Source organism: Schistocerca gregaria, chromosome X (genome assembly GCF_023897955.1).
Source record: "Schistocerca gregaria isolate iqSchGreg1 chromosome X, iqSchGreg1.2, whole genome shotgun sequence".
NCBI lineage: Eukaryota > Metazoa > Arthropoda > Insecta > Orthoptera > Acrididae > Schistocerca > Schistocerca gregaria.
In genome coordinates, this window is record NC_064931.1 from 650,180,409 (window position 1) to 650,204,263 (window position 23,855).

The 23,855-nt window shown below is 41.1% G+C and overlaps 1 protein-coding gene across 1 annotated transcript in view; it reads right to left on the reverse strand.

Moving 5' to 3' along the window:
• LOC126298861 (uncharacterized) overlaps nt 1–14,224 on the reverse strand; it is a 148,615-nt gene extending 134,391 nt beyond the window's left edge. The window contains exon 1 of the mRNA XM_049990370.1: nt 14,087–14,224. Within this exon, the coding sequence (XP_049846327.1) occupies nt 14,087–14,162 (76 nt within the window). The 5' untranslated portion in view covers nt 14,163–14,224. The remainder of the gene's footprint in view (nt 1–14,086) is intronic.
• Between the last annotated feature and the right edge of the window lie 9,631 nt (nt 14,225–23,855).

Below are 23,855 nucleotides of genomic sequence, written 5' to 3' on the forward strand. Positions count from 1 at the left end.
AATGTGATGGTCAGGCACATTGAGATCATTATTTTGTGTCCATGGAATGTAAGTAGTCTGTATAAACCTAGTAGAATATCCTTTGTAATTGATGAAGACCTTAGATACAAAATGTATGGAACAAGAATGAAGCTACTGTTTGGAAAGATAACACCACAATACTTTATCGTGTAAATATCTCTGGGAAATCTGAATTTGGAACTGGTTTCATAGCGAACAGCAGTGTCATCCCCAGTGTTAACGAACTGCAGGCAAGAAATGAGAGAATTGACCAGCTCATAACTGAATGTAGATATCTACAATTATCATCAATGTATGTGTACCTATAGAAGAAAAACAAAATGAAGCTAAAGAGTAATTTGATGAAAAGCATCAAGAGCCATATGGCAATTTTCCTAAGTATTAAGATACTTATTGGTAATTTAAATGCAAAAATATGACACAAATGTTATTTTATGACAGCAGTTTGGAAACATAGTGTATGTAAAGATAAAAAATAATGGAATCAAAGTGCTAGACTTTGTTACAAGGAACACTGTAATTATATGTAATTAATTCCCCACACAAATATACACGAACTTACATGGGTCTCTGCAGTTAGCATTACACAAAGTCAAATTGATCATATATTCCAGAGACATCACGAAACAAGCATAGCTGTTGTCAGGAGTGGGACTGTCACTCAAACTTCTTCTTAACTAAAAGGTTCATGTGTTATCGTGTAAAAGGCAGAGGCAAAATGTGCACACACTCCCAAATACATCTAAACAAACAGATCTCATAATATGTCACTAATTCATAGAGGATTTTGTAAATAAAGGTAACAAAAATTGCTCTGCAAATAGCACTTCAGTTACTGCAAGTGGAAATGAATAGAAATACTTAAAAGACAAGAGATAACTAAAAAAATGTTAAGATTTAAGAAATATAACTGAAGTAGGTGGTTTGCTGGGAATGTGCCGAAGATATTATTGGCAGAAAGATAACAGGGATAAAATTTCTGCAAAATCGGGGTGATGTGAACACATCCTCATTAAACAAAAACAGGCTTGTCACTCTATAACAAGAAAACAAAATAGAGAACCAACAAAAGAACACCAGGGGTTTTCTTGAGCTGTATAAAACTAAATGAATAAAAAAGAACTGCTGAAATAACATGGAAGCTACCGACGAGAATCTGTTAACGGAACAAAAATACATGACAGACAAATGTAAATATTATTTTGAAGAACTGTTAAATAATAACAATGGTAATATTATAATAACGAAGAGTAAAATAGATTTACAGACTGTCAAAATACTAATTGAACAAGAAGAGGAAGAAAGTGTACACAAGTCGGAAAGGTATAAAGGAGTTGACAGTTACTTAGTGCCAGCTAATATTGGAAAGTAAGCAGTCTGCCTACCTATAGAAAACTACGTAATCTGAGTATCAATAGTAGTATAAAAGAGCAAATTCCAAAAGACTAAAAAGATGTTCAATTCACTCAGTACATGATAAAGGATATCCATCTAGTTACACCAACTTCAGGGGGTATGTTATTACTCGATTCCTAATACCAAATATTTGCAGAGATAATTTTATCAATACTACAACCATATCTGAAAGAAATTTTTGATGATGTACAAGTTGATTTTAGAAAGGACAGATCAATATTTGGAAACATTTTTATTTACAGATTTTACTTGAAAATAAATTAGAATACGCTCAGGATGTGGATACGCTTTTAATAGATTTTAAGGAAGAATTTAATACTTTCAATAAAGTCTATGTGTGTTAATGAAAGAATTTTGAACTGCAGAAAAATTAATACAGTTCGTAAAAATGTGCACTGAAACCAATTTTAGAGTTGACACACAAAACAATTTCTCACAAACATTTTTTGTTGCTTCTGGGACCAAAAAAGGAGATGTTAGAACACTTTTAATTTTAAACCTCTTTACAGATCAGATCAGCAGTAAAATGACTACGTCACCTTTTGGAACAAAACTAAAAAAAGATTTAAGATACTAGCTTGTGCAGAAGATACAGTAATCTGAGAAGAAAATGAGGAAGAAATCAGTTCATACGAAATAATATTAAACATCAGCCATTTGGAACAGGTTTCTAAATTTTTTTGGTAAAACCAAATAGTTTGTCGTCTCACAAAGAAAGAATTCAGCACATATCTTAAAATAAGTGCATAAAAAACGGAAAAAGTAAATCAGATCCCTTATTTTGGAATCATGTTTACTGCAGACAACTGTCTCAAAGTAGAAATTAATGACAATACAAAAATCAGGTGTTATGTCGCACTGTTAGACATTATAAAAGGCAATTATACACATGTCTAAAAACCCCATTCTGACGGTCCTTACAAACACTGGTGAGATTTGGACGTCAACAGAGTAAAAAGTAATGAAACTAAAAAGCTTTAGAACGAAAATTTCGAGACAGATATTTGGACGAATCCAAGATAAAATCACAGAGGACTGGAGGAAACTAGCAAACACAGAAATCTATGATTTATGCGGAGGGCTAGACATGATATCCAAAATTACAAGTAAGAGGCTTCTTCGAAGCGAACACACACTTTGAGCTCTGGAAGAAAAGATTATTCACTAAAAGTGTACACTACATCCTCAATGATGAAGACCTACCGGAAGACCAGGCAATGTTTCTTCAAAATTATTAGAGAAGACAGGAAAATACTAGGTATGAAGAACTCTGAAATCAAACTACAAGACAGACTTGCCAGGGAAAGTATTGTGAAATCAGCAGGTAAGAGCATTCACAGCTCAGGAAGTTTATTAAAAATTAGGAGACGAAACATCTAAATCTATATCTACAACATCATCCATATTCTGGAAACCACTGTGAAGAGTATCACAGAGGTAACTTCTCATTGTGTCAGTTGTTAGGGCTTCTTCCGATTCCATTCACTTATGGAGTACAGGAAGAATGATTACGTAAACGCTGGTGTGGGCGCTGTAATTGGTTTAATCTTATCTATGGAAGGTTGTAGTACATTCCTAAATTGATCACTTGAAGTTGGTTCTTGAAATTTTCTAAGTAAGATTTTACGGTTCGATTTGCATCTTCAAGCGTCTTCTACTTCAGTTATTTCAGCACCTCCGTGACGCTCTCTAGTGGGTCAAACAAACTTGAGACCATTCGTACTGTCCTTCTGTGTATAGTTTCAATATATTGTGTTAATCCTATTTGGTAGTACAGTATTCTACCAATGAACCGAAGTCTGCCACCTATTTTACCTACGACTCATCTTATATCGTCGTTCCATTTCTTATCCCTACAAATTGCTACACCCAAGTATTTGTATGAGTCTAGCGATTCTAACTGTGAGTCACTGAATTTGCAGTTATAGGATACTACCTTATTCGTTTTGCGATATGAAAAAAATTACGTTTCTGAATATTTAAAGCAAATTGCCAATCTTTGCACCACTTGTCAAGATCTGACTGAACATTTGTGCAGCTTTTTCCAAGCAGTACTTCATTACAGATAACTGCATTATCTGCGAAAAGTTAAAAATTATTATTAACATTATCTGCAAGTTCAATAATAAACATGAACAGCAAAAGTCCCAAAACACATTCCTGGGGCACACCTGAAATTAATATCGAAGATAACATGCTGCGTCCTCCCTACCAAGAAATCCTGAATCCAGTCACAAATTTCACTAGAGGGCCAAACGGCAGTAAGTAAACATATTTCTTTTCTTGTAATCATTCTTCCCTCCTCTCTCTTTCTCTTCCTTTTTTCACGTTTTCGCTTTTCTTTCCCTCCTACCTATTTTACTTTTCTTCGTAAAAAGCATAACACATAGTAATACAGCTTAAATTTTATTCAAATGTTATTGCTGTTGTAGTCTTCAGTCCGAAGATGTGGCTCTACATGCTACTCTATCCTGTGCAAGCTTCTTCATCTCCTAGTACCTACTGCAACCTACATCCTTCTGAATCTGCTTAGTATATTCATCTCTTGGTCTCCCTCTACGATTTTTACCCTCCACGCTGCCCTCCAATACTAAATTGGAGATCCCTTGATGCCTCAGAATGTGTCCTACCATCCGATCCCTTCTTCTAATGAGGTTGTGTCACATATTTCTTTTCTCCCCAGTTCTATTCAGTACCTCCTCATTAGTTACGTGATCTACCCACCTAATCCTTAGCATTCGTCTGTAGCACTACATTTCAAAAGTTTCTTGTCTAAACTGTTTATCGTCCATGTTTCACTTCCATACATGTCTTCACTCCGTACAAATACTTTCAGAAACGACTTCCTGCCACTTAAATCTATACTCTGTGTTAACCAATTTTTCCTCTTTAGAAACACTTTTCTTACCATTGGCAGTCTACGTTTTATCTCCTCTCTACTTCGACCATCGTCAGTTAGTTTGCTGCACGAATAGCAAAACTGGTCTACTACTTTAAGTGTTCATTTCTTTATCTAATTCCCTCAGCATTACCTTATTTAATTCGACTACATTCCATTATCCTCGTTTTGCTTTTGTTGATGTTCGTCTTATATCCTCCTTTCAAGACATTGTCCATTCCGTTCACGTCCTTTTCCAAGTCCCGTGCTGTCTCTGACAGAATTACATTATCATCAGCAAACCTCAAAGTTTTTATTTCTTCTCCCTGGACTTTAATTCCTATTCCAAATTTTCTTTTTGTTTCCTTTACTGCTTGTTCAGTATACAGATTGAATAACATCGGGGATAGGCTACAACCCTGTCTCACTCTCATCTCTATCACTTCTTCCCTTCCATGCCCCTCGTCCCTTATAACTGCCATATGGTTTCTGTACAAATTGTAAATAGCCTTTCGCTCCCTGTATTTTACTATCACCACCTTTAGAATTTGATAGTGAGTATTCCAGTCAACAGAATCAAAAACTTCCTCTAAGCCTACAAATGCTATTGACGAAGATTTGCCTTTCCTTACCCTATCTTCTATGAGAAGTCGTAGGGTCAGTATTGCCTCGCGTGTTCCTAAAGTTCTCCGGAAACCAAATCGATATTCTCTAAGTCGGCTTCTACCAGTTTTTCCATTCTTCTGCAAAGAATTCGTGTTAGTATTTTGGAACCGTGACTTATTTAATTGTTAGTTCTGCAATTTTCACACCTGTCAGCACTAGCTTTCTTTGGAATCGGAATTATTATATTCTTCTTGAAGTCTGAGGGTATTTCGCTTGTCTTATACATCTTGCTCACCAGATGGAAGAGTTTTGTCATGGATGGCTCTCCCAAGGCTGTGTGTGTGTGTATTCCTAAGGGACCAAACTTCTGTGGTCATCTGTCCCTAAATTTACACACTACTTATACTAATTTATACTAAGAACAACACACGCACTCATGCCCGAGGGAGGACTCGAACCTGCGGCGGTAGGGGCCGTGCAATTTGTGTCATGGCGCCTCAAACCGCGCGGCCACTGCGCGCGGATCTGCCAAGGCTATCAGTAGTTCCAAGGGAATAGTGTCTACTCCCGAGGGCTTCTTTCGACTTAAGTCTTTGAGTGCTGAGTGAAATTGTTCATGAAGTATCATATCTTCATCTCTTCTTTACCTGCGTCCTCTTCCATTTCCATAATATTGCCCTCAAGTACATCTCCCTTGTATAGACCCTCTATATACCCCTTCCACCTTTCTGCTTTCCCATCTTCACCTAGGGCTTGTTTTCCATCTGAGCTCTTAATATACATACAGGCGTTCTCTTTTCTTAAAAAGCCTCTTTCATTCTCCTGTAGCCGGCATCTATCTTTCCACTAGCAATATATTCTTTCAAATCCTTACATTCGTCATTTAGCCATTCCTGCTTAGTCATTTTGCACTTCTTGTCAGTCTCATTTTTAGACATTTGCATTCTCTTTTGCTTGCTTCATTTACTGCATTTTCATGTTTTTTACTTCCATCAGTTAACTTCAATATCTCATGTGTTATCTGAGGATTTCTACCAGACTTTGTCTCTTTACTTATTTGATTCTCTGCTGCCTTCACCATTTCATCTCTCAGAGCTACTCATTCATCTTCTACTGTGTTCCCTTCGCCTGTTCTTGTCAATCATTCCCTAATGCCCCCTGTGAAATTCTCTGCAATCTCTGGTTCTTTCAGTTTAACTAGGTCCTATCTCCCTAAACTCCTACGTTTTTTCAGTTTCTTCATCTTTAATCTACAGTTCGTAAACAATAAATTGTGGTCAGAGTCCACACCTGCCCCTGGAAATGACTTACAATTTAAAATCTGGTTCCGAAATCTTTGTCTTACCATTACATAATCAATGTGAAACCTTTCGATGTCTTCAGATCTCTTCCACGTATACAACCTTCTTTCATAATTCTTAAATCAAGTGTTAGCTATGATTATATTGTGCTCTGTAAAACTTCTACGCTACATTGTGGTTGCACCTACAGTACGTCTATCTGTATAGCTGAGGCACCAACGGCAAGGTCCATGGTTCATGATAGTATGTATTGTATACTATGTTGTTCAATGTCTATTTTAGAACCAAGATAACATATTGTAACTGAATTGCAAATAAATAAATTTTAGTTATATATTAAATTAACTCATTATGTGCATAAATTCATGTTTAGGAGCTTAAGAGAAATATATGTTTTGGCAACACGATGTGATGAAAATAGATGAAAAATACAGGGTGATTTTGTCCACCGTGTACAAACTCAAGGGATTGATCGATGACAGAATACGGAACAAAAGTCTAATGAAATGCATGATTTCTATGCTAGTGACCATTTATTCAATCATACTTTGTTACAGAGACTGCGGTCTAATTCGCGCTGTATCCTGCAGCCACAGCTACAGTATGTTTGGTTTCCTCCTAGAAGGTGGTACCGTTCCTCATAGCCCATGCCCTAGCGCCCTCTCCTGCCATAGTAACTGGTAATGTTGTGTGCCATTTACTTCTCTTGCTGACTCACCTTGTAGTGGATCTGATACAGCGATGCACACAATGGTTCCGGATTCGAATCGAGAGCTTGCCCACATGGTGCTTACTTATGGAGAGGCAAAAGGCAACTGGCGGCGGGCAGCAAGGTTGTATCAGGAGACATATCCCCGCCGACAACAATCACAGCATTCAATGTTTGTAACAGTGTTTCGCCGTTTGCCTGAGACAGGGTCGTTTCAGGAAGCAGGAAATCATGAAGGACGTACTCGTAGTTCTGACACCAGACTTGGAGGAAAATGTATTAATACTGTGGAAGGCGACCCCCGTATCAGTACCAGGCAATTGGCCCACCACAACAGGGTAAGCCAGATGATTGTGTGGAACATTCTCCAATGAAATTGTTACTACCCTTATCACTTAAATTGTGTGAAGGGCTTACTAGCGACAGACCTTCCACATCGGGAGCAGTTTTGTCACTGGTTTCTTCACCAAGTAACCACCATTCCGGGGTATGTGTCATCCATCCTATTCGTAGATGAGGCCACTTTTATGGGGAGTGGCATATTCGGCTTTCATAACACTCATCGATGGGATGGTATGCAGAATCTTCATGGCATGGTGACAGTGAATCATCAGGATCGGTGCAGCCGGAATGTGTGGGCCGGGATAATTGGCGACCGTATTTGGGAACAGTCTTCCTTCCACGTCATCTAACAAGCCGGAACTACCGGCGTTTCTTGTTGGAGACTTTGCCTCCCCTGCCGGAAGAAGTGCCACTGATGATTCGAAGAATTATGTGGCTTCTACATGATGGTGCTCCAGCCCACTTCGCCGTTAACGTCCGGACGCATCTCAATCGTATCTTCCCTGCTAGATGGCGCGGACGAGGGGGTCCTGCTCCTTCAGCGGATCTCACCCCGTGCGATTTCTGGTTATGGGGCCATCTCACAAGTATCGTGTGCGCGTAGCCTCTTCCAGATGTGGAGACACGGGAACAGCGTATTCATGCTGCCTTGCACACTGTTAGATGCATCCTGACCGATGCGAACGTGTGAAACAGAACATGATACGGCGCGTACACGCATGCACATGGAACCATTTTCAGCACATACTGCAACTGTGGCTGCATGGTACAGCGCATAGCAGACCACAATCTCAGTAACAATGTATGATTGAACGAACGGTCTCTAACATTTTCGGACACAATTTTATTAGACCTTTTTTGTTCCGTATCCTCTCATCGATCAGTCCCTAGAGTTTGTACACGGCCGAAAAAAATCACCCTGCATAATAGACCGTTTACAACACAATAACTAACAGTTGACTTGTGGACAGGGGTGACCTTGCGGTTCTAGGCGCTGCAGTCTGGAACCGCGCTACCGCTACGGTCGCAGGTTCGAATCCTACCTCGGGCATGGATGTGTGTGATGTCCTTAGGTTAGTTAGGTTTAAGTAGTTCTAAGTTCCAGGGGACTGATAACCTCAGATGTTAAGTCCCATAGTGCTCAGAGTGATTTGAACCATTTGAACTAGTGCATCATGTTCTGTGAGGAAAAAAGAGATATTTATCCTTCAAACACTCATCGAGACACTTGAATTCATGCAGATAAATAAAATAGTTACTGGAGCCGCCCTGTATATACGCTTTATCTAAATAGGCTGAATGTGCAGTTATTTCTTTGCCCTAACACACCGCACGAGTAGCCGAATTCTAGTTTATGACCAGACTGATAGATGTTAAGGTTGCTATGTAACGGAAAATCACTTCGTAGACTCCAAACAGAACATTAGTCATAGTCGTTACTTGGGCTCCCACAACAGACTTCTCGGTCTACTGAAAGTATTAGGCGCTATTTCCTGTCATTTTAATGTACCACACTCAACAGCATAATGCAGTTAAATGACGTTAATTCTGTAGTTCAAACAATCCACCATGCATTTGCATTTTCTGAACACATCTGGGAAATGACTACATGACATTTCTGTCGTTACCATGTGGTAAAGTTACTGCCTGTTACCGTTCCAGAATGTGCCTTAGTGTATTACTTGGAACACGTGTAACGGAATAACGCGTGTCACTGATCTGTTCATAACCATCCAAACAAAACCGGTCACAGATTCTGTTCGCCTCCCGTTTTGTAGCGCGACCTTCTGTTTAAGTAACGAAAACCCCTGTTTTTCCTGTATCCTACCAGTAAATCGATACCTGACATCTGCTTTATCTACAGTGGAGTGTACCAGGTTGATATTTTATCGACATCCTATTGGATGTTAGGAAAATTTTTTTCGGGTATCAATTCCTCACAAATAACCACATCATCTTCGAAAAACCTGAGAGTGCAAATAATACTGTCCGCTAAGTCATTAACATATATTACAAATATAAAATGGACCTATCATACTTTTCTGAAGCACATCCGGAACTACTATCTCTTTGAAAGTTCCACCATCGGCGTCATGTGCAATATTCTTTCTGTCAATAAATTTTCAGTCCAGACAGTATCCTGACTCAATATTCTGACGGCCATTAGAAAGATTTAGCTAGTATGTTACATGACAATTAAAGTGTGTTTTCCGAATACATTCGACATTGTCGGTAATGCATTGCGACTTGATCAGATCCAAGCAAATCGTAATGACAGTAAATGATTATTACACAAATCTTGCAATGGCGACAGCAAATGGAGGCAATTATAACGCGATGCTGATTTACAAAGAGGCCTATTACTCTTTAGTAACATTGTACGTGAAAGGCAATGGGTGGCTGAAATATTATGCCTGGAGCACCCTCTGACAAAGAGCTCTATTTAGCCAAGATGTACATGAAGATTCAGCCAAAGTCTAAAGTTTTCGCTTTCCTCGTACGAGCTAGGAACACCGTTAGCAACATTCACTGCTACATGAGACGCATAATCGAAGCAATTTCCCACCAAATCACACTCCAACGAACGAATTCTATAGGTGGTATAATATAGCAGTAGGTTCTATTCAGCCAATACGTATTGTATGTTTAACAATCAGACCATTGTACCAATACGCTTCCGACACTAAGCGTATATGCGAATGTGTTCCATATTCACAGAGGAATCATAGGGAAACTTGGAAATTTGTGGTAAGATCCTATGGGACCAAACTGCTGAGGTCATCGCTCCTCGGTTCTAGGTGCTTCAGTCTGGAACCGCGTGACCACTACGGTCGCAGGTTCGAATCCTGGATGGCTGTGTGTGATGTCCTTAGGTTAGGTAGGTTTAAGTAGTTCTAAGCCTAGGGGACTGATGACCTCAGATGTTAAGTCCCATAGTGCTCAGAACCATCTGAACCATCATCGGTCCATAGGCTTACTACTTAAACTAACTTAGGCTAATGGCAACACACACACCCATGCCCGATGGAGGACTCGACCTTCCGATGGGGGCAGCTGTGCGAACCATGGCAAGGCGCCAAAGACCACGCGGCTAGATCATAGGGTAAAGAAGTGGTTTATGCAGTTCAATTAATTTTAGTTTTACCGCATACGCGCCAGAGAAATATGAACGTGTGCTGACGAGCATATTATGCGAGCTTACTTAGTGGATAATGAAGACTGTGACTGGAAAATGGGTTTGTCTGACCAAAAAAAAAAAAAAATTATATGCACGAGACCCGTACTCCGTTAAGCGAGTAGCAACTTCCTTAGTGTAATTAATGCCTGACCTATTAAGAGAGACCTGTCAGTTCCAAATGTGATAGCATAGGGCACGAAACCTGCGTACTCAATCGTCGCATTTCCGACGGAGCCTCTATTTTATGCTTCCAGCAGGCTCCAGATCAGAAGATCGCTGTCAGTTCTCGGAAGGATGCTAAAAATCGGGAGCTGTGGTTCTACCTCGCTAAAGAAATTAGTCATTTTCACCACTTAAGCCAGGCGTTGAGACGAGGCCGTAATGATTACCTGAGAACCAAAGTCAAAATCATCATTGATTCTGACATTGAGGAATTTCTGTTGATTCCACTCAGTGTGTTCGACAGCAGCCAATGTCGCCCACTACTCACCTCGGGTGAGAAATCTCAGCAGCCTTAAAAAGTCCGCATTTTTCTTCCTTCCCAGTCTGACTGCTATTTTTCATAGGAGTTACATCATGTGTGTAACATTTGAGCAGTTCCTTCCTTTGTGGAAGTACAGATCTTTCTGGAATATCGGCCGTAGTCACAACTATGGAGTCACTTGTGACGGGTCATTAGTCTGATCAAGTCAACCCCCTAACGCCTGGTGAAAACGCCTATATCCATAGCGGTGTGCCCATTATGCACAGTCGTCTCCTGGCTGGACATTACCGACCCAGCCACTAACCGCTATTGAATTTCGGGTGAAGACGAACCTGGAAGGTGAAGCGCAAGAAAGACGCTGTCGAGTCAAGGATCCAATGCGACACGGGACACATCTGAGGTTCCGCAGTCGTTGCACAGAGATCCAAGAGCCACCACAGTCCAGAGAAGCAGCTTAATGCCTGTCGACCATGGCCAGCGCAGTTCTTTTCGGACTGTGGCACACCCCCAGTAGATCGACTCACAACTAATACAGTTTCTTGTCAACTTTCGCAGTCAGACCGAACTATCTAAAGAACTGACAGCACGTACGAAACGAAGTACTCTAAACACTTTGCTAACGCACTACTGAACAAGATCTTTTGATACATTCGAATCGCGGGACAATGGCGCTTATGATATTGTGAACCTACAGTGCAAGTGTGAGAATAGCTCAGGTAAAAACAGAAACACGAAGAAATTGAGAGTAAAGCACTAATGCACACGGAGAAAGCTACTGTTGTGTGCTACCACTCAGAAGCTAGTAATAATTAAAACTAACTATTTGTACAAAAAAGTACTGCGGCTGTTGCTAATGTATTGCCATGCTTGTCAGACGTAACAATTAAAAAATCAAGTGGGGACAACTGTCGAAATAATACAGCATAGTAAACTGAATAGAATTTGCCTTATCGAGTGGTTATAATAAACTATCGGCCAAAAGCAACGATATAAATGCTAAAACTCCTTAGTAGTTCCTCAGGAACAGTATTTTTCAACCTAAACGTATCATTTTTATAAAAAGGAACATCTTAGCAAGGTGATATAGAGATTACAACTACAACTTCAAATACATATTTGAGTTCGTGATTCTAGTTATCTTCGGAAGCTGAAACAGCAAAAACAATGAACTAATGTCGTAACAAGAAACTCGCGAGATTAGAAGCTCAGCTGATACACTCACAACAATATTCCATACAACCAGTAAACAAAAAATGCTAAGTTTATGCAGCCAACACCGCTGAGATGCAATGAAAAAATCAAAAATTTCCCTACCCCTCCCTTAAAAAAGAACACAAACTTTAAAAGCGCGGGGATGTTTAGAACCAATAATTCATGGGTGATATGACTGCCGACATTAGGTTCAAATGGCTCTGAACACTATGGGACTTAACATCTATGGTCATCAGTCCCCTAGAATTTAGAACTACTTAAACCCAACTAACCTAATGACATCACACAGCACCTTTTTTTTTTTTTTTTTTGTAACGTATCCCCACTCATCACGAGACAGAGAAAATCCCTGACCCCGACGGGAATCGAACCCGAGAACCCGGGCGTGGGAAGCGAGAACGCTACCGCACGACCACGAGCTGCGGACGCCAATATTAGGAAAATTACGCAACATAATATATGTATATGTATTAACGTTCCAAATGAACTTGTTACTCGTAAAGCAGAAAAAGAAGAAAAACAGTATAACAACTAATATTTAAAATTAAAGAAACACCAAATGACGGCTTTTTGTTGGAGAGTGATAAATGCTATGCTGTAGTGGCAACGCAGGCCAGTAAATAGGCATCAAAATTTATAAGGTAATTACACGGATGCCAGTTGTAGAGACATTGTATTAAAAAGGACGACAAATTAACTCTTTCACCAATGACAAGAAAGTTTCACATTCCCCACGTTTACGATCTTATATACCGCAAGTTTTAATGACAAAAACTGAACATAAAACGACCTTAGTAGATCATTTATCGACAATGGCGTGCGCTGTGATGGTATCACTCCCCAAATTGAAAATGCCCACAATAGGTTCATACAAAGCCTCTAAAAATACGATACTTTCATTGTCAAATACTTTAATTTTGAAAATTACTGCGCTCTAGCAAAAAATAATGGCATTTCTTAACTCTGTTAAACTAATTCAGATACAGAAAGATAACACCATTAATGATACGGGTTCAAGCATATTAGATGTATTTTGTCGTCTGCGATTTTTTCTATGTTTCGTTTTTGACAAACAGTGAAATGTAATCTTAGTAAACCTCGTTTATTTCTTGCGATCGTCGTACTTATGTGAATAGTAATAGCGTTGGATTATAAAAAGAAGATGAAGTGGCGGTCCAGTCACACTCTCAGTTTTACGGCAGTCCAACAACTGAAATTACGGGAAGGTGATTGGTACATTAAGCGTTTAGTTCTAGGCTAGTTCTCCTCATGACAATTGTTACGAAAGATTAGTTGAAAAACTTCAGATAGAGTCCAATAACGAAACTCCGGCGATTACTGGAAGAGCGCCGTGCGCCAGAGTCACGTGTCTGCTGCGGCCATTGCCTTATTTCGCAGAGATCACGTGCCAAGTGGAGCTCTTTCTACCACTCAGTCTCGTTACCCTCAGAGTCGGCCCACCGGAGAGCCAGCGGCTTTGCGGTTTGGTGAATCCAACCCTCCTTGTACCGGTACGCTAGCGACTATTTCATAGTCAGTACTGGTCGCATGCATCAGAGTCTACGAGAATTTCCAGCAAGTTGCTGGATGAATATTCCCTGAGCCGATCCCCCATAAGGATTGTTGTAGCTTTTGCGAATGTGCGGAGTAAGCAGGGAGGTTTGTGACGAAAGGTGCTATTAATAGACTAAAAGTATAGCGCATTGGATTGCATAAAAAAATTCTACATTGAAATCAACGCCAGCTACGATGGAAGAAAGTAAGTGGGAAAAATGGTGGACACGATGAGTATTTCCGTGCTATGTATAAAAGTATATCGGCTTCCGAAGTGAAGCTGCAGCTCTATCGCCGTCAGTAATTCAACTCGTTAGTCAGAGATAAAATTGTGCATTATAGAAATAAAATAGACGGCGAAGTTTAGAATGTGCGTCGAGCTTACCGTTAGCCATCATTTTGAGAACGGTGATGACAGATATAGCGTGCACCATGGTGGGTAGATAGTGTTTCCTTCTCATTTTGGGCGGTGTACTGCAGCGGGACTCATGCGTTCATGTTGGAACTGAGGCACGAACTGGCCGCTGGTCGCCCCGTCGGCCACACACCCTCGCCACGTCCGCCAGCGGCCTTGGCGCGCCGGAAGCGCTCTTTTGTGCGCCCGTTTCCTGGCGCAGGGGTCACTGTATGGAACGGCTAATTGTGTGCTGTGAAATCAAAACTGTTATCTCCGTTCTTGCAAGAATTCGAGTTTCAGCTGTGATCCCGTTTCCGTTCAGAGCAGCTTTGTCCGCCTAACTGGACCACACGGCGCCGCCGCTGCCTAAGCTTGCTCAACAGCGTTAGACTCTCACTGGACTTATCTGTTCAGCTGTTCGCACCGAGGAGTCTAAGGATCGATCCAAGAGAGGTGGGGGGGGGGGGGGGAGGAGTGAGGGGTGGAGGGGTGGCGCGGTCATGGCTTCTGTCATTGACGTTCGTTTTTAGTTTCACGTAATGTCACATCCTAGCCTCCCCTCAATGTCTTCCCCTCAATATCTTCCTAGACCGTTCTCTTCCTTTGTTTCTCAGCACTTTCCCTTCAAGAGTCTTAATGAGGGAAGTATTGTATCTGATGACGCATCAAATAAATTTTAATTTTTTCTTTTCCATTTCCTTTAATGATCTCTCTTCCTTCAATTTCCTTAAGATTTCCACATTGGTTTTTCTATGCGTCCAGCTCGTTCTTGTCATTTTCCGACATATCCATATTTCAGCAGCTTCAAGTCGATTCATTTCCCATTTACCCGCAGTTCATCGTCTACATCCACAGAGCAGTGTACTCCATACAGATGCTTTTGCAAAAGATTTTCTGACGTCTATATTCGTATGTTTGCTAATTAAAATGTTTCTCTTAGTCAAAAATGCCTATTTTGCAACTGCAATCCATGTCTTCATGTCGATTAACTCTTCGAGTCCCAACAATATAAAAAATAATTTAAGAAAGTTTCACAAATTTGACCTTCTTCATAGTAAGCAACAAACACAGGACGAAATTGGCGCCGGCCGAAGTGGCCGAGCGGTTCTAGGCGCTACAGTTTGGAACCGCGCGACCGCTACGGTCGCAGGTTCGAATCCTGCCTCGGGCATGGATGTGTGTGATGTCCTTAGGTTAGTTAGGTTTAAGTAGTTCTAAGTTCTAGGGCACTGATGATCTTTGAAGTTAAGTCCCATGGTGCTCAGAGCCATTTGGAACGAAATTGGCAAAAAAATAAACATCAGTTATTTTAAGGCGGTGGTTTCACTTTGAAATATAATTTTAAAATTTTCACTAAATTAACCATTATTATCACAGTAAACAACGAATACAAGAAGAAACTGGCAAGAAGTAAACCATCAATTGTAGTATAGTTGTAGTTATACTTTTGAACGAATGGAAGCTACAGTTTTCAACCACTGATGATTTCATGAGAGGTATTTGAAAGCAATTTCGCAGTTTTCCTAGACAAAATCCCATATATCAAAACTCCCATGAACTCGTAATGCCAAAAACAAATTACAGTCTTAAATAACAAGCAAAAATGCGGCTAAAATTTAATAAACTTATATGAAAAGTTCATACTGCTTCAGTGGTTTCTCATGGAAACCACTCATACCGACAGTAGTATAAACGCAAATTTACGTTATAATAACTTCAGATATACTTACTTTCGCTGACGATGTTTTCCTCAATATGATCTCTATATAAAGAAATACGTCACAATCTTCAATCACTCAGTACAATCTCCGCACCGACTGTTGTTTTGAACGCTGTAAGTGACTCTTACAGTGCACTACATTCGTAGAAGTACCTCCGAGCACTACTAGATGTCTCTGTTTTGCAAGAGCATTTGTAGTTTCATGCGAAAGGTACTGGTACTTCTAAAAAACAAAATTAAAATAAAGTTTCAGGCAGTTAGCGCCAGCAGAGGAGTGTTCCAAAATGAAGTATGATATGGACGCGCGTATAAAACAGCGATGCGTGATTGAATTCCTCACGGCTGAGGATGGAGACTGTACAATAGATGTGAGCAATGTCAGGCGATTGGTACGGCATTTTGAAGGGCGTGCATGACAAGCCACGGCTCGCTCGACCCTGCTCAGCTGTCACCGTCGCAATGAAGAGCGTCTTCATCAACTCAACCGTGCTGCTGATCGGCGGGTAACGGTCAGAGAACTGTGTGCCAAGCTGAATGTCGGGTGTAATGCCTTGGAATCTACGTTGGAACATCTTGGTTGTCGCAAAGTCTGTCTGAGATGGGTCCTTCGGATGCTTACAAAAGAACAAAAACTCATCGAATGGAAATTTGTCGGAGCCTGCTGGACCAGTTTGAATCTGAAGGTGACAATTTTCTGAATAGCATCGTCACCGGAGACGAGACGTGGTGTCACCACTGCAAGCCGGGATCGAAACGACAGCCAATTTAACGGCGACATGCGAATTCTCCGTCAAAGAAGAAATTCAAGACACCGTCGTCTGCAGGCAAAAAGATGTGCACAGTTTTCTGGGATAGCCGAGGTGTGGTTATTTTAGATGTCCTGGAGAAACTGTCAATTCAGGACGCTGCACTGTCTAAGATCTAAGGTCATTATCGGCACGAACGACAGCCATCGTAATCCAGTTATGACCTCCATGGACACTGTATAACATAAAATCGAAGCGAATGCCACGAAACAATGCAGGTTCTTTAAACAATTTTTCGTGTTGCACAGCAGCAATGAAGGCTCTAGTTCAGTCAAACAGAAGCCAATAGGCAGTTTGTCAACAAGTGGCCACGAAAGCCTTAACAATTTTGTTGTATATTTGCTTATATAAAGTTAGCCCACAAAGATATACCCAATGAACATGCCGACATGGCATGATGAGGTCTGCGTGCGAACCATCGAAAGACCATGGGCCGTGTTAAACACATAATACCCATAAGCCTTGAAATGAAATACTTACTCTTACTGTCCTGGTCCCACAAAATGAAGTCGGTTTTTGGTCTCGCCCAGTGACCTTTTCCACAGCGTTCTGTTCTTTGCATCTTCATCCCTTACGCCAAGTATTTGAAAATCCTTGGTCACCTGGTTTCTCGATCTTATTTTCGATCTGCCTCTTCTCTTTCTTCTCAGAAACTTCTATCAATTTTGACCCTTCCTCTCTTGCATAGATACGCCTGCACCACCTCCTTGTCTTGGCTTCCGCAAAAGTATCTGTTTCATTATATACGGTACCTCCCTGACCTCCCTGTCCTCTCTTCTTCGCAACTGTCCTCCCTCACATGTTGGTCCAAATATCTTCCGCAGGATTTTATTTTCGAAAACTATTATCTTCCTCTCTTTATGCTTTTATCTATTATCCATTCTCCATATTTCTGCCCCAAATTGTAATACTGGTCTGATTATAGTTTTATTTATCCCTATTTTTGCTCTTCTTGATAAAATTTTGAAAGACATTAATTGATCGATGCTCTGGATGCCACTTTTATCCTCGCTTCTATTTCTTGTTTCTCGTCGTTTCCGTTATTTATTACAGTTCCCAGATATTTCAATTCTTTTGGTTCTTCAAACACGTGGTCACCAATCCGTATGGTTTACCGCCTTTTTGTCTTGTAATTTCTTTCTACTCTCGTAAGTTTTGTTTCTCCATCACGTCCCTCTAATCCAGTTTCCTTTGCTTTTTGAAATAGCTTTCTTGCCAGTATTTTCAGGTAATCTAAATTTTCGGCGATTAATGTTACATCGTCTGCAAATGCCAGTACATTCATTTTTATTCCTGTGTTAGTTTACTCCTCTCCTTCACTTGTTGCACCCAGTGCTTCCTTTATTATTACAATGAACAAGAGTGGTGATATTCCGTCTCCTTGCTTGATTCCTGCTTTTATGACAAAATGGAATATTCTACTTATTCCAGATTTCTGAAATTTCTCCCACAAACTTCTCTGTTTATACTATCGTAGGCTTTTTTAGAACCAACAAACAATATAGCCATTTTTTGTTGTAATTCCAATATTTTGATATGGTTTCTTTCAGTACAAATATCAGTGGTCGATCGATTCTTCATTCATGTTTCTCGTCTATTCTCTCTCTTAAATACGGTTAAAAAATGGTTCAAATGGCTCTGAGCACTATGGGACTTAACAGGTGAGGTCATCAGTCCCCTAGAACTTACAACTACTTAAACCGAACTAACCTAAGGACAGCACACACAACCGCTCTGCCACGGCGGCCGACAAATACTGTTCCAATCTTTTCTGGAAAATCAGGAAAACTCTTTGTTTGGACTATGACCGCTTCTTTCCACTCAGATGGCATTCTTTCTTCGTTCCAAATGTTGGTCACGAGTTTGTGTACCTGTTTTGCGATTGTATCACCTCCCTTCTTGAGTAGCTCAGCTGTTATTCCATCTTTCCCTGAAGTCTTCTTGTTTTTAGTATTTTGTTTGCGTCTACTATCTCTTTCAATCTCGGCAATACAACTAAGGGCTCTACCTTCTGATATTTACGTTCCTCCGTCTCTGTACTTCTACCTTCGACGTTTAAAAGCTCCTCAAAATATTCCTTCCAAATTTCCATAGCTTTTGTTCTTTCCAAAACTATACTATGTTTATCTTCAGTGCCATACATGTGTGATGTGTATCTTTCTCTGAAAAACCTAATCGATCTGTAAAAATCTCTAGCATTCCTTCCAGTTTTATCCTCTTATGATTTTTTGACTAGAATTGCGATATGTTCTCTCTTTTTGTTTACGAGAATATTTTTGGTTTCCCTGTCAGCATTTTCATATGCTTCTTTGCTTTCATTCGTATGTTACTATAGGTGCTTTTCCTTTGCTACTCATCTTTCTTTCACTTTTTGTTCACATTTCTCCGTGAAAAATGGATTTTTTCTTCCTTCTGTTTCTTTTTCCACACATCTCTGCTGCTGCTGCTTCCACATTTGTTTTCGTCGTTTCCCACTGGCATTCAATGTTTAGGTTATTCTCCACTACTTTCGAAGCTTAATGACGTACTCCGGTACCTTTCATTATCTTTCAGTTTGTCTGCGACAATATTCCATTGTTTTATGCTTCTTCCTCCCCTTCGCTTTTCTATAGCTATGTATTGCCGTACCGCTATCGTGACTAAGGAGCGGTCCGTGCCTACCTCGACTCCTCTCATGGTTTTCGCATTCATTACACTGATTTTGTGCCTTTGGTCCACCAAGACGGCCTATTTGGTAACCCAAGTTGCCTTGTAAATGTCTTTCCGAGGAAATTATGTGCTCATTGATCCTTACGTTGGGCCGGCCGGGGTGGCCGAGCGGTTCTAGGCGCTTCAGTCCGGAACCGCGCGAGCACTACGGTCGCAGGTTCGAATCCTGCCTCGGGCATAGATGAGTGTGATGCACTTAGGTTAGTTAGTTTTAAGTAATTCTAAGTTCTAGGAGACTGATGACCTCAGAAGTCAAATTCCATAGTTCTCAGAGCCCTTTGAACCAACCTTATGTTGATTGCACTTTCATAGCTAAGAAATCTCACTCCATTATCGTTACTTCTAGCGTGTAAGCTTTCTACCCGTACTATTCCCTTACAAAAGGTCTCCCTTCCGACTTCAGTATTGGTATCTCCACCAATGAGTTTCATGTCACATGTCATATCCTAGTTCATCACTACATCCCTTCAAGTATTTCATAGGAACTTTCTTTCTTTTCCTCCACCGCTACCTTAGTTGGGGCATGTAGCGTAATTATTATTATATTTTTTGTGAATTTACTTATTAGCCTTAACGCAGTTATTCTGTCATCAACTGCACCGCTGTTTCTTTTTTTTTTTTTAATAGCCATGAACTCTACTCCCATTTTGAAATTTCTCATTATCCCATCCACTGTAGTATAAAATGTGTAAGTCTGTTTCCAGTTTTCCTGTTACTGGGTATCTTGTTTCTTGTAGTGCAACTAAATCCATATCATATCTAACGAGTTCTTCTAACAAAATATTAATAGCTTCACGTGCTGCTAAAGTTCTAATGTTCCGAAGTCCTTGTTCGTATGATGTTTTCCATATGCCTTGTTTCCAGTTTCATCCAAGGCATGTTCTTGACATTTTGTAACATGTTTCTTTTTATGAGTCCCGTTATTAGACCAGTGCCCAACCCCTAGTCTGGAGGAATAGTCCAGTTATTTTGTCACGGTGCATATTTTATTACCTCACTGCCCTCCGACACCGCTGGCGAAAGACCCGGCGAGACCCAGTTCCAATGGGGATGCACCCGATCGAGGTAACTGGCAAATCCCCACACGGGCTTGATATGAAATATTCATATTAATTTTGCCACAGCATATTATATGATTCCAGGGGCTTTTCTGTATACTACACATTGATAGGCAGGTGGACCAGTTTCTTTGGCTCTTCAGTGTATATCTACGATGACGAACAGCTCTGTAATAGTTTGGGAGTCGTCTCGTTTGGAAGCTAACCAGAGCTATACCTATTGTCAGCTATGCTCTGTCGTGTTGACATCAGAGTTGTGACTCATCATTTGATTACATTCACTTTCATTTCTTCACATAACTTACGGACCCACTCTCACTTGCAAAACATAGAGAGACAGCCTGAAATTATTAATACAACGAGATGACAGAGATTTGTATTTTATACTTCGGCATTCATGATAAACTGCAGCTTAGCGGGTACTGCAGTAGTTTACGAGACAAACCTTGATCGGTTCAGCGCTGAGAAACGACTCTTGGCGCCGCTCTCGTTTTTTTTTTTCTTTTGTACGTTTGCACTGGCAAGTACTACGCTGGTCCACATCTCCTCCCCAATCATATACACACATCAAAAAAGTTTTATATCACCTCGGTTTGAGAGTTCCGAAACCTGTACAGAAAATTTGAACAGAGATCAACACTAACATCAAATCCACTCTTTTTATTGCTCATGAAAACCACACATTTCATGTTGTACAACCATACAGCGAGACTTTCAGAGGTTGTGGTCCAGATTGCTGTACACACTGGTACTCTATTACCCAGTAGCACGTCCTCTTGCATTGATGCATGCCTGTATTCGTCGAGTCATACTATCTACAAGTTCATGAAGACACTGTTGGTCCAGATTGTCCCACTCGTCAATGGCGATTCGGCGTAGATGCCTAAGGGTGGTTGGTGGGTCACGCCGTCCATAAACAGCCCTTTTCAATCTATCCCAGGCATGTTCGATAGGGTTCATGTCTGGAGAACATGCTGGCCACTCTAGTCGAGCGATGTCGTTATCCTGAAGGAAGTCATTCACAAGTTGTGCACAATGGGGGCTCGAATTGTCGTCCATGGAGACGAATGCCTCGCCAATATGCTGCCGATATGATTGCACTATCGGTCGGAGGACGGCATTCACATATCGTACAGCCGTTACGGCGCCTTTCATGACCACCAGTGGCGTACGTCGGCCCCATAACAGCTGGGAACTTCCACCTTGCTGCACTCGCAGGACAGTGTGTCTAAGGCGTTCAGCCTGACCCGGTTGCCTCCAAACACGTCCCCGACGATTGTCTGGTTGAAGGCAAATGCGACACTCATCGGTGAAGAGAACGTGATGGCAATCCTGAGCGGTCCATTCGGCATGTTGTTGTGCCCATCGGTAACGCACTGCATAGAGTAGTGGTTGGAAAGATGGACCTCGCCATGGACGTCGGGAGTGAAGTTGCGCATCATGCAGCCTATATTGTGCACAGTTTCAGTCGTAACACGACGTCCTGTGGCTGCACGGAAAGCATTATTCAACATGGTGGAGTTCCAGTCAGGGTTCCTCCGAGCCATAATCCGTAGGTAGCGGACATCCACTGCAGTAGTAGCCCTTGGGCGGCCTGAGCGAGGCATGTCATCGACAGTTCCTGTCTCTCTGTTTCTCCTCCATGTCCGAACAATATCGCCTTAGTTCACTCCGAGACGCCTGGACACTTCCCTTGTTGAGAGCCTTTCCTGGCACAAAGTAACAATGCGGACGCGATCGAACCGCGGAATTGACCGTCTAGGCATAGTTGAACGGCAGACAACACGAGCCGTGTACCTCCTTCCTGGCGGAATGACTGGACTGACCGGCTCTCGGACACCCTCCGTCTAATAGGCGCTGCTCATGCATGGTTGTTAACATCTTTGTGCGGGTTTAGTGACATCTCTGAACAGTCAAAGGGACTGTGCCTGTGAAACAATATCCACACTCAACTTCTATCTTCAGGAGTTCTGGGAACCGGGGTGATGCAAAACTTTTGTTGATTTGTGTGTAAAATATAAACAGTCGAAACATAAAAAACACACAGATCTAAGTTTACTCGTGTCGTAGACGGATACCGTAGTCGACTTCCCTTCCCATCTTACAGCAAAGACGATGAGATTAAAGAAATGGCATCCGGAAATAGAAATAAAAGAACTGTTAAATTAAGGATGGACTATTGTCTGTCTCTTGCGAACCATGAAAACGGGATTGTCACCAGCAAAGCGAAGCTGAAGGAAATGACACTAGAGTACTAACAGCAGATCAGAAAGTCGATGTGCACTTATACAATGCTTCACCACAACGTGCAAGCGATCGATTACTCCACATGATGCTTTTCAGTTCTTGCAGGGTCTAGTAGTGATGCCAAACTTGAAGTACATACTCATGGTTTCTAGCGAAAATTGCCTTTTGACTTCGTCAAATGCTACAGGTGGCAACGGTCCTTGTCTGTCAAAGGTTTTGGCTCTCTGGACGAGTTCAGTGTTCCGACGTCTCTGAGGCTTTCTGACTCCCGTCGTGATTCACGGCAAACTATAGTCGTAATTATGGTTCAAATGGCTCTGAGCACTATGGGACTTAACATCTATGGTCATCAGTCCCCTAGAACTTAGAACTACTTAAACCTAACTAACCTAAGGACATCACACAACACCCAGTCATCACGAGGCAGAGAAAATCCCTGACCCCAGTAATTATGGTATGTAGGATGACCGTGGTATCCAGAAGTTGACAACAATTCAACGGTTATGATTTATCAGTGTCAATAAAACGTGAACTGACAGTACCACTAACTCGTCTACATTTCTTCAGCAGGACAGAACATTTGAATCGATCAAGGCGGGATCAAATCATAGGTCAGATTTGTCGTACCTCAGTACCTCATTTCAGAACCATGCTGAGATGGAACTTTAACAAGGTTAATAAGGTTGGGTACATCATGAGCCCTTGGTCCACAAGTTTTTTCGGAAGCTGTCTTTTCTTAGAACGTATGTTTTTTGAGATATTACTCTGCAAAGATTAAGCAGGCCGCTGTGGCCGAGCGGTTCGAGGCGCTTCAGTCGGGAACCGCGCTGCTGCTATGGTCGCGGGTTCGAATCCTGTCTCGGGCATGGATGTGTGTGATGTACTTGGGTTAGTTAGGTTTAAGTGGTTCTAAGTCTAGGGGACTGATGACCTCAGATGTAAAGTCCCATAATGCTTAGAGCCATTTGAACCACTTCTTTTTTTTTCAAAGATTAAAATGAGACAAACATTATATGAGAGACTTTGCGACGTGCTAACACATTTCAAGTATCTCCATACTTTGATTTCGTAATGAAATGAAAAGTATACAATATTTTCTTTCATAAATCTCAAACAGATACTTATACATTGATTGGCTTATTAAATTCCCTGTGGTAAATGATGCATAGGGGATCACTGTGACTTGTCGATGACAAAGGGCGCCATATAATAAGAGC